This window comes from Bidens hawaiensis, unplaced genomic scaffold (assembly GCF_021521415.1).
Source record: "Bidens hawaiensis isolate Kalapana, Puna unplaced genomic scaffold, B.hawaiensis_p1.1 tig00033637_1, whole genome shotgun sequence".
NCBI classification, from domain to species: domain Eukaryota; kingdom Viridiplantae; phylum Streptophyta; class Magnoliopsida; order Asterales; family Asteraceae; genus Bidens; species Bidens hawaiensis.
This window is the reverse complement of record NW_027495788.1, coordinates 26,573-39,162: the sequence shown is the minus strand read 5'-3', so window position 1 is coordinate 39,162 and position 12,590 is coordinate 26,573. Positions and strand designations below refer to the sequence as shown.

Below are 12,590 nucleotides of genomic sequence, written 5' to 3'. Positions count from 1 at the left end.
ATATTCGAAAGTTTGATTTTTAAACATTTGTTTTATTTATAAAACTTGTTTGAATATTGTTTGTAATATTTTAATAATTTAAAATATTAAGTCATCTCTACCTTGCGAGCATCTATCTCCATGAGTTGGCTATAATTCCATGCTACATGTGCGAACTTTATTTCCTGTAATATTTGGGGGGGGGGAAATAAGTCAGCAATATGTTGGTGAATCGTTGACTCTAAAAACATTTTATAAATCTTTCTTTGACTGACAAGATAGTTTTCATGAAACACCCTCAGCAGACATGTCTCTTATTTCTGGGATTTGTACCACTTTCCATACACACACAATTACGGTTCTTCGGGAACTGACGCCCATTGGGAACCGACGACCATTGGGAACGGACGCCAATTGAGAACTTTTATTATGATCTCTAGTCTGCGGCCACGTAGCCTTGACTGATAGACTAGATTAATTATGTTTGGATCCAGACACATTTGTACTCGGTCTGAGTTGCTTTTATTTTCTATCTTGTATTTTAATAGGGATCACGTAATCCCATAAATCTTTATTTTACTTTATTTGTTTAAGATAAACAACTCGTTTATCTTGACTGAAAAAGGTTTAACGTATTCACCTGTGACTGTCTGTTGTGAATGATGTGGTGATCTCGTTTGAAAACTTTTGTGAATGAATGAATGATGGACCTATAATAAAATAGGTTTATATAAATACCCGGATCGTCTCTTAATCCAGCTACAGACCTTTAGTCTGATTTTGATAGCTTAAACCTTGATTGGTTGTTTGTTTGTTTGAATAAAACATTTTGGATATGAATTCCTTCTTTTTATCTATTCCAATCATGTACTATGTTTCTTCTTCAAGAATAAATGTCTATGATATGTTTCTTCTTCAAGAAGAAACGTCATTTATCTATAACCTTTGTATATAAAATCTCATGTTTCTTAATCATAAAGAAACACTAGTTTTTTACTATACCTCTTGTGGATAAAGCTTATTTTTCTTAATATATCCTCATGTATGTGAACACTTACATTTCTTAATCATGAAGAAATTGTATTTTAGTTATAACCTTTGTTTATATAATATTTTGTATTTCTTTTATTATAAAGAAATCTTCTTTTATTATTATCTTTTGATTTTGATCAAGGTCTAGGCTATACCCCTGACTAGGGTCTAAGCCTTTTGGAATAATAATATTTTATTTGAGCAGAACCCCTACCTTGTTGGGCTTATTGTTTTCTAGATTCTCGGACAGCACTTCGACGCTTGCACGTATATTGAGAATCTTGATCAACAACTCCTCGGCACGCAATTCTAGGCAACGTTCGGGTGTCGCCGGGCCGTGCACGTACTTCGAGGCGAGACGTCGGGTCGTCTTGGGTCAGCACGGTTTACGGGGTCGTCACGCGTTACGAGGTCGACACGCAAAACGAGGAGTGCAGGTTGTCGGGATTGTCAGTACGAACTTCGAGGTGTCGTTGGTATATGGTGCGGATTACGAGGTTATGATTTGTCGGGTCGGTGGCAACGAAATCGAGGTAGAGAGAGAAAGTTTCTAGAGAGAGAGAGTGGGGTGGTGTGCATGAAATGAGCCGATGGCCCTCCTATTTATAGCTGAAATACGGTCCATCGCGATACGCGATGACACCTTTCTATTGGTCATCGCGTATCGCGATGACACGCGTTTCTCAGAGAGTGCCGCGTGTCGCCACGTGGCGGACACGTGTCACTTTCTTAAACACCCTATGCCACGTGGCGGACACGTGTCATTTTCTAAGACGCGTTCACACGTGGCTTGCCACGTGTCGCGATGTTTGCCACGTGTCATCTCCGGGTGACACGTGTTGATGTGTCATCAAGGACCATCGCGTATCGCGATGGCCTCCTTGCCTATGCCTGTCGCGTATCGCGATGGGTCAAATATTTTTCATTTTTAATCCCTTTTCTTCTATTGACTTGTTATATTTGGATCAAAATTTTTGAGGATGTTACACTCTAGAATGCCCGTTGATTGAAAGGCAAACCTTCCTTCAAATGAATTCGACACAGGCTCCTTATTTTCTAGACAAGAGCCTTGAATTAGGGAAAAGATGCTTATATGCTAGAATTAGGACTTGATCCAAAGGATTAAACCACACATCAAATATAACCAAGGGAACAAAATTGCAATTAAATTAATATCCAAACACACACATATCATATAATATATCTATATATCTATATACTCTCTCTCTCCCAAATTATTTTTATCTGCATTCCAAATTCTCCAATTCAATTCATCAGCAACGATCAAATTCAATTGAAACCCTAACAAAATGCTGTTTATTCAAATCCACCTATCTCAATTCGATTAATTTCTCCAATTTTCAATTCATCCGATCCAGTTATCCTCCAATCAAAACCCTACCCATTCGAAGCCTTCAATTTCAAAAAACCTAGATTTTGTATACGTGTATCCAACAGTGATGTGTTAGATGAATGCCGATGTATAATTTGAGATTGATCTAATGGAAAAAACTACTTTCTATCGATATAGATTATGTTAATTAGGTTTAATTGACGCAGAGTTGGAGTGTTTGTACACTAGTTTTAGCTAGCTAGCTAGGGTTTTGATCGGATACAAAGTTGTGAATAAGTTAGGGTTTTGTTTTTGTTTCGTGTTGCGAAATGAGCTTGGAGATTGAAGATGACAGCTCGGCGGCGGTCGAGGTGTCCAAATCGGTTATCGAATCAGAAAAGTAATTACTGTGTTTTTGTTTGATGTTAAATTGGGTTTTATCTGTATTTAATTTGTGGGGTTTTTAATTGTGTTTAATACATGATTCAGGAAACCGAGAATTTCGTATACGAAAGAGTTTCTTCTTTCGTTGAGTGAGTTGGAAATTTGCAAAACTTTGCCCAGTGGATTTGACCAGTCAATTCTGAGGTAGATTCTTCTACAATTTTATATTATGTGAAGTAGGGGTGAGTATTTCGGTGCCGGTATTAGATTTGGTATGGTATTCGACACCCATATTTCTTGAAATCTGGTATGGGTATTTTTGCCGGTAGTGGTACGGTACCAATACATTATAGAGAGAATATTTTGTAACGGGTATCGGTACGGTACCGTACCGATAGATGATATTGTATTCAATACTCACCTTTCCTTAATACTCGGTATAGTATTGTCGGTACTGGTATTTATCTCATCCCTAATGTGAAGTTGTGAACTATTGAAGAAATTAAATTTACTGTTGTGTTGTATGATGTGATTGTATTGATTTTTGGTTTATTAATATTAGGGAGTTTGAAGAAAATAGCATACAGGATCGGCCGAGAACTCACGGGAGTTTGCCATTACAGGGCTTTCGCCGTCATGATTTCAGCTCGTCACCGCCTACTAGGGGTGATTCGGGTAGTTACTCTCGTGGAGGTTATGGAAGGTGGGATCAGTCTTCTGGATGGAGTGAGAAAGATGGGGATTCGCAGTCTGATACCAATCAAGGTTTGTTTTTTGAGTGAATAGTTGATATGGTTGATAATCATCGTGAATATTGTGTTATCATTATTTTGTTAACTTGCTTTTAAGTAACCTGCAACTAGATTATTGGAGACCAATCATTTGCTAATGATATTTTAGATTTATAAATTTTTTCTTTGAAAATGCCTTTTTTTAAGTCTTCGAATATATGACTGTGCTATTGTTTAGAGCATGCTGTGTTAGGAAGTAGAAAGACAGACAGCTAAGTTGCCTCTGTGCATGTATGTTATTGCATTAACTGATGAAATATATCAAAGTTGGAATAATAATTATAACTTTTTATAAACGGAATTTTAGACATGTTCTGCTTCATATTAGCTATTAAATGTTTAGTGAGAGTTAAAGACGTGCTTGTGATTATTTGTGTATCGGGTGGTTTACTAGTAGCCATTATAAGATATTCTCTTGTTTGTAATCTTTGACCTACTTTTTTATTTAGTTTTGTATTATTCACCAAATACGCTACTCGTTGACTACCATTAACTACTCTAAAGACGGATCTTTCCGTTTGATGTGATGATATCATATTATTAGTATGGTAATATATGGTGTGAAAGTAGAAAACGTATAATGTGCTATAAACATAATTCCATAAAAGTTTCATTGATTGGATCACGTGTCTTAACAGCCAAGCGGCATTTATGATTGAAAAATTAGGGCTCCCATATTCCCTATATACGTGTTTGTATGCATTTATATTAATCATCGTATTCTTGTTCAGATTCTGGAAGGTCTAATTATGGCAATCAAACTCGGCGATCATGGCAAAATTCCGAGCATGATGGACTTCTTGGCAGCGGTTCTTTTCCAAGACCCTCGGGATTTGCAGGTGGGACCTCTGCTCCAAAGGGCTCCACAAATGAACACTATCATCTCAATAAGAGTAGCGAGGCATATCAACCACCTCGCCCTTTCAAGGTTTTAATCTATAAATTTGCTTTCTTAACCTTTTTTAAATCATCATAAATACTTTTCCGAATGAATCTCTGTGTGTGAATGTGTTATTAAGTGGTGGCAATTTCAACCCATTTACTTATGAATAAGCATGTAAGCAAACTGAATGAGCACGAACGGAGCATGTTCGTGTTCGTTCGTTTAACTTTAACCGAATAAACAATCAAACTTGAACAATTAATCGAACGGGGTTTCCTAATTTTTAGAGACCTTTTATAAACACACAAAGGATTTACTTGTTACTAATACAACCCAGTCTCTGTTCTTCTTTAGACCCCTTTTTTACTCCGATAGTATCATAGATTGCGCCAATGCAGAGGAAATGAATGCATTTTATACTATACTATTTTATACTATACTATTACGTTTAGAAAATGAGTGTGCTCCCTTATGCTCGTTTGTTAATAGTATACGTGAATGCTTCGTGAATGAACGTAATTGGTAATAAATGAAAAAAACATAATTGAGCGAACAACAATTATAAGTAAAATTGTGCATAAATCTGTTGGGCCTAAAATATCTCTAAAACCAGACTAAATTGTAATGGCCAATCGCAAAACTAGAATAAATTGTAATGAGCCTAAATTATTTTGCTTAAACAAACATAAACTAATGAACATATATGGAAGTAAACGAATGAACATAAATGAACAAACATTCACAAACATAAATGAACGAACGTGCACAAACATAAATGAACGAACAAGATATGTGTTCATGTTTGTTTAACTAGATGAACAAAGTGTTTTTGTTCATTCATTATTAAATAAACGAACATTTCGTCAAACAGTTCACGAACAGTTTGCTGAATGTTCGGTTCGTTTACATGCCTACTCTTGAACAATTGAACATGTCTATTCATGTTATTTCATCTCTAAATGGTAAAATCACAAAAGTTACCTCATAGGTGTGTGTTTTCTTATATTCATATTTATTGTTTTGTTAGGCGGGCCCGCCTTCCCGTCCAAACACTCACGACTCTTTCAATGATGAAACATTTGGTTCCATTGAGACTACGAGTCAAGATAGAGCAGAAGAAGAAAGGAAAAGAAGAGGTAACATATTTGTATAAACTACATTTCCTAAATTTGTTTTCTGTTGGTGGTTACAAATTGATGGTCTGGACAGTTGACTTATGCTTTCTAATATTCTTTCAGCTTCTTTTGAGTTAATGAGGAAGGAGCAACAGAAAGTTTTACAGGAAAAACAGAAAACGAATGCCAATAAGATTAAAACTGATGACTTTACAGACCTTGTTTTGGAGGAGATTAAGGAAGAAGAGGTTCTAAAGGATGATTCTGGGAAATCATCTATGATATCGCAGTCCTCAAAACCGCGCCCACTTGTACCCCCGGGATTTAAAAGTACAATACTTGAGAAGAGCTCAAACACAAAATCGATTTCTTCAATTGAAAAAGAGGTAAGTTATCTAAAGATATAAAGTTATTATGCCTGTAAATGAACCTTACGAACAGGAATGGATTTGTTTTGGTTCGTTTAACTTTAACTGAACAAACAATTGACCATGAACAGTTACACAAATGTGTTTTTTTTGTTAGTGTTCATTCCTTAAGAAATTGAATGTGTTCGTGTTAGTTTATGTTCATTCGTTAACAAATTATAGTGAACATTTGACCAACGTAAACGGACGAACATAACTGAACATGGATGAACAAACTTAACTGAGCTAAAACCCAGTAAAAGTAAATATGAACAATAACGTGTTGGGTCTCAAAAGTCAATAAAACAAGAATAAATTGTTGGGCGTAGAAAATTTAAATGGATGTCCAAACGAACAAACATAAATGAATTTAAACGAAAGATCAAGAGCATATTTGAATAAACAAGACCTGCGCTTATGTTCGTTCGTTTAACTAATTGAACGAAATAATTTGTTCATGTTTGTTCGTTTATGGAATAAACAAACTTCTCACCGAACGGTGCAAAACCGTTCACTCAATATTCGGTCTGAGGCCTAAAAATTATGTATTTATATAGCATGCTTATTTCTAATTAATGTGCTAGATAATGCTGATTAATAGTTTGTAGAGGTAATTGTTTCAGTCTTTTTACTTGTGAATAACTAAAAATGGGAACAGATTAATATTTTGAAAGTGTCAAACGGGTCAAAAGTCTCTTACTCAAAGTGTGTCTTTAATGCATAAATTCTCTTAAACGGTGTTATAAGTTAGCTGGTCATTGAAATATTATACATTTTTTAATCATATTTGACACATTGTTTTATTGTTCTTTAAAAAAAATTAAGATGTGTTTTGGGTTGACCCAATCAAACTCGACCCAAAAAAGGTCAACTAAACTTGTTAAGAATAAAGTTGACAATCCTATAATCTTTTAACTGACCTATATCTTGTTCGTTATTTGCACAGAATCCAAAATCTGGAATAGAGGAATTCTATTTGCTTGATAAGGACAATAACCACACTCAAAACGGGACCCTCGATAACCAGGTCAACATACCGTCAGCTGATCATCATTTGCACAGAAACTCAGGTTTTTCAGAAGTCCACGAAGCTGTCGATGGTGAAGTTTTTGAACTCGCGACAAACAAAATTATTAGCAATTCCAGTCAGGAAAGTACAACCTCCATCCTCGGGAAGTTTTTCGGCACTGGTCCAACAGTTAAAGATGGTGGCCCCACAAGTTTTCTTGAGGTACATGCTTAAATAATAAGATTGTGTTTTAGATTTTGTTAGTAAAACTGTAAAGTTTGAACAAGCCTGTGTTGCGTACATTAATGTAATTATAGGCCTGTAAACAAACCAAATGAACACACAAAAGTTTTCTTGAGGTACACGTTTAAATAATATGATTATGTTTTAGAATTTGTTAATAAAACTGTAAAGTTTGAGCAAGCATGAGTTGCGTACATTAATGTAATTATAGGCCTGTAAACAAACCAAATGAACACACAAAAGTTTTCTTGAGGTACACGTTTAAATAATATGATTATGTTTTCGATTTTGTTAATAAAACTGTAAGGTTTGAGCAAGCATGCGTTGCGTACATTAATGTAATTATAGGCCTGTAAACAAACCAAATGAACACACAAAAGTTTTCTTGAGGTACACGTTTAAATAATATGATTATGTTTTAGATTTTGTTAATAAAACTGTAAAGTTTGAGCAAGCATGCGTTGCTTGCATTAATGTAATGATAGGCCTGTAAATGAACCAAATGAACACAAACAGTTAAGCGAGCGGGGTTTTTTGTTCTTGTTCGTTAAGAAAATGAACTTGCTCATGTTCGTTTGTTGACAGTATAACGAATGGTTCATGAATGTAAACAAACATAAACGAACGAATATAACAGAAATATAAACGAACATAACTGAGCCAACACCAATAAAGTAAATGTGAAATATTGATATGTGGGGCCTAATTGTAATATGTGATTTTTTAATGTAATATAACTAGACAATGTAACGGGCCTAACCATAGCAGACAGAAACAAACTATCATGAACGAGACAAGTGTACATGTTTGTTTATTAAATAAACAAACATAAATGAACTTCCTGCCGTTCGGTTCACAAACTTTTTACTGAATGTTGTGTTCGTTTACAGGTCTAATGATTTTACTTTTTTGTCCTGCAGCAGAAGAGTAAACCATACGATTCCTTTAATGTCCAATCATCTAAATTTGCTCAGTGGTTTAATGGAGACGGTATATTAATCTTCACATCTAATAATATGTGTTTATCTGGTTTTATCCTCTTTATATGTGACAAATTTTATTTCTTTTTATATATTAATATATTGCAGAAAAGAAACCTTTGGATAGTCTCTCATCTAGCAGACCAAATGACTTGCTTTCACTGATTGGTGGTGGTGACAAAGCTACCGACTCCATTGCACAAGAGTTACCATACAAGGGATTTGGGATTACCGAAACGCCGTCCGGCCCGAAACATTTGTTCAACAATTTTCGGCAGGAGTCTGCACCACCTCCGGTTGCCGCAGTCCTTACATGTGAAGACCTTGAACAAACTATACTGTCAGAGTACAGTGAAAAGGGTTCAAATATGCTGCCACCTGTTCTCAATTGGAACGCTTCTAGCCAAGAAAATGCAAATGCTGTTACAGTTGATAATCATGCAACTAATCACTTGCTTTCATTGTTACAAAAAGGACCCACTGCTGATAATGGACCAAATACAAACATCGGACCTATCGAGGCTCATCAGGCCCATCCTATTTCTGAAAAGCCAAAAGATGGTACTAATCAGGAAGCGGCTATTACGGGTCAGAATCTGTCACTTGAAGCCCTTTTTGGGAGCGCTTTCATGAAAGAGCTGCAGTCAGCTCAAGCACCTGTTTCTGCACAGCGGGCCCCACCTGAGTCTGCTCTTGTACCTAATGTTGATGGAACGGGGCCCACCATGACAAATTATGAAACCAACCCTTTGTTGTTAAAACAGAAACAGCCTGCCCAGTCAGATGATTCTCAAAACTGGTTGAACTTTGATGGTCAACGGGTGGGTGTTGACCCGCCCCGTGATTTTCAGCTTCCTGAAGAGGATAGCCTGATTTTAGATCCTGCAATTGCAAATGCCGGTTATTCGAATATAGGGAAAGTGTCAATGCCACCTGCTGATGTGGCGTTTGATATATCTGAGAAACTTGCGGCTCTTAACTCTGGTAACCGATTTGTTCGTGGACCATATGACATGTTGGAGCCTGAAAGACAATTTGGCAATAACCGGAGACCAATGTTTCATCCTTTAGATCTGAACCCAAACCCTCAACTTATGAATTCTCAGATGAGATTTCCCGAGCATCTTATGCAACGTGACAGTCATGTTAACCAGCAGTTTCCAGTAAGTATGCCAGTTGGCCCAGGAAGTATGCCGGTTGGCCCAGTTTCTTTTAATCATCCTGATGCTAGGGTTACAGGGTTTGATATTCCTGTTAATGTTCATCCTCAAATGTTGCCACAAATGAGGATGCAAAACAATGTACCACCACCTCACATGCTGCGTGATCTTCAGAGGCCTCAAGCATCCGGTTTTATGCCAGATCATGGGTTCCCGTTTTCAAATCAGCAGCAGACCAACATTGGTGGACTCGGTTTGCCATTATCTGGTAATTTCTTCATACTTTTATTTAGGGTGTTTGTCATTGTGTTTTGAAACCATAGGGGTGCTAAATGGGCCATGATCGTGTGTAGGAGTGTTCCATCAGTTTTGTTTATTGTTATTTGGTTTGGGGTATTATTTGGGCATAACCGAAAACTGGACAGAACTGAATTCGGTAAGGTTCAAACCGTATCAAATTGTTATTTGTTAGTTGGTTTACTTGGGTTCTTCCGTTTGAACTGATTTCAACAATTATTAAACCGAAAACCAAATTGGTAATTTGGTTTCAGTTTAGAATTGAACTGAAAACCAAATAATGAATACCCTTAATGGCATGTAGGGCTGTCATAACATGTCAGACACGACACGATACGATAAGATACGATGACATGTGGTGCTAAACATGAACACGACACGATAACTAATTGTGTCATTTTTTCCAAACACGAACACAAACCTGTTAACTGATAGGTTAACACGTAAAGACCTGTTAAAGGGGCCTGTTTAAAGTCACATCGAATAATACATGTGTATGAAACACAAAGGTTCAAAACGAGCATAAAAGTCTTAAATAATACATAATTCATAACAGATTTAAAACAAAATACCTCAAATCTATAACATACTTGAAACAAAAAACTATTGAATCAAATCATAACAACCATTTAAAATATAATATCAGGTTTTGATGGGCACGAGTGAAACGTCGTATCTAGGTGGACTTTAGGTTTAGGACTTTATGAGTGTATATTATTATTTTTTTAAATTAAAAATCTAAACATGTTACTAACATGCTAACATGCCTTTAACCCATAGTTGTTAGTAGCGGTCGATAGCAACAAGCTACCTATATGCTACGTAGCGATAGCGATCAAGTAGCGAGTGCTATTTTATGTTTAACGATACACTAGAATTTTTTTTAAATAAAAATATATGTATTTTTATACATATATTTAACAAACAAATGTATTTATAAGTATATTATCCAGCTAGAATATAGGGTTTAATATAGCTATTATATATATATATTAAAAACTAACATTTTGTTCCTCTCACAAATATACTATTCATGAAATCCTTGCTTCTCCACCATACACTTGGATGGTCACTAACCTATGTTTGTTTTATAGAGCTCATCTGTCTCTCAATTTGCCAAACGTTCACAGGATGTTTCTCTCTCTATATACGTCTTTTGGTGGCTGCCTTTACTATTGCCGGGTTCTGTTGGGCGCCATAGGCGGTGGTTTATCGGCCGTCGGAGTAGAACGTCGTCTGCCGTTGCCGGGTTCTGATTCGGAGCCCTTGGTGGCGAGCTGTTAATGGTTCACTGACGCCAGGGACGTGTATATCACTGCATCAGTCACTGTCTTCTGGTGGTCGCCTTTACTGTTGCCAGATTTGACGACTGTTTTCCGGGGCTGCCGTTTGTTGTTGCTGACATCTGATTCATAACCCCTGGCGGCGATCGAGCTGTGTTGCGAACCGTGGTTTAGTATAGCTATTTCTATTAAAACAAAATAAAAACTAAATAAGCCTGAAAGATCGCTATTCTTCACGCTATTCAGCGCTAAATATGAGATAGCGATGAACTTCTGCTATGCTACAAAGCTTGCTATTGCAAGCACTAACACGCTATTGACAGCTATGCTTTAACCTGTTAAGACACGAAACCAGTTAAGCTCAAACCCAAACCTGTTAAAACCCGTATCGTGTCGTGTTAACAGGTCCGTGCCAAACCCAAACCTGTTAAAACCCCTGTTGTGCCATTGGAACTAGTGTTGCATGCTGACACGAACATGACCCATTTGACACGGAACTTTATTTTGTTTCTTTTTGCATATTAATAGTTACAGTTTTACAATTTAAAATTACTATCAAAATTTTAATTTTATTTTATTTCTTATCTTTTAAATTTTGGCTTAAAATACCCAATCTATTATAAGTATAACATAACAATATTTAGTGTTTTATTTATAAAAAGAAATAGGTTAAAACGGCCGTTAACCCACCACGTGTTTAGTTAAATGTCTTTGCGTGTTTGACGCGAATCCCTTTAGACACAACCCAAACTTGCAAGTTTCATGATAGGTTCGTGTTATGTACTCGTGTCAGAAATTCAGACCCTTATATGAAGTAAGATGTAAAATGGAAATATGGAACAATCAGATAAACAAGTTCTCTTCTTCAACTTGCTTTTGTTTTACTAATACTGAACTTGTGGTTTCCAGTTGGTGGTGGTAGCAGTGGAAGCAACCATCCGGAAGCATTTCAGAGGATGATGGAGATGGAGCGGTGGGCTCAGTCAAAGCAGCAGGTGCGTCCGGTGAACACAGGGCATAACCAGGGGATGTATGGGCAGGGGCAGGGGCAGGGGCATGAGTTGGATATGGGCTTCCGATACAGATAGATGATCGTTGTGGTGTCGTGTACATGGGTTGTTGTTTGCTACCCAAATCCGCATCTGTAGCAAAGATGTGGGAAAGTTGTTTGTTTAGATTGTTGGACAAAGTATTGTAGTTCTTGCTTTATACCATTTGCTGAGATTCTGGATGTAGATTCCTGATGTTTTATGTTGTAATGCATATTTACTTACAGGGTTAGTTTTGTTTATTGGTGTACTTAACTTACTCATGCTATCATAAGAACATAGACAAAAAATATAGGTTTTGAGTCGGGTAATATAACCCGTTACTAAACGTAATGGGTTGGTCTGAACATGAGTCATTTAATAAATGGGTTCGTGTTCATAAACGGGTCAACCGTTTTAACCTGTTTTAACGTAATCTTTAAAACTTTCCTATGTTAAATTTTTTGAAAGGGGGCCATATGAACGTAAACTATTTGATTTTAGAAGTGAAGTTAATTGAAAAAACAAAACAAAAAAAGGGTTCATTTGAGATGGTTTTTAATTGTTTAAATTGTTAATAATTCAATGAACGCAAAAAGTTAGTAAAGAAATTGTTAGTTATATGTGGTTTAGTGTAGGTATGTGCCATTCTTTGGTGTGCAGTGT

At 36.4% G+C, this 12,590-nt stretch overlaps 1 protein-coding gene across 2 annotated transcripts; it reads left to right on the top strand.

The window, feature by feature from the left end:
- Positions 1–2,226: 2,226 nt before the first annotated feature.
- LOC143585241 (uncharacterized) lies at positions 2,227–12,177 on the top strand. Of its 2 annotated transcripts, none has more exons than XM_077067069.1 (10): positions 2,227–2,744; positions 2,834–2,932; positions 3,291–3,493; positions 4,251–4,447; positions 5,430–5,538; positions 5,641–5,903; positions 6,871–7,155; positions 8,100–8,166; positions 8,265–9,584; positions 11,806–12,177. In XM_077067069.1, exons 1-10 carry the CDS (start codon positions 2,674–2,676, stop codon positions 11,982–11,984), a joined length of 2,793 nt encoding a protein of 930 aa, XP_076923184.1. In that variant the 5' UTR covers positions 2,227–2,673; the 3' UTR covers positions 11,985–12,177. The 2 variants fall into 2 exon arrangements, with proteins under 2 accessions (XP_076923184.1, XP_076923182.1); XM_077067067.1 differs by having other exon boundaries at positions 8,097–8,166.
- The last annotated feature ends 413 nt before the right edge of the window (positions 12,178–12,590 follow it).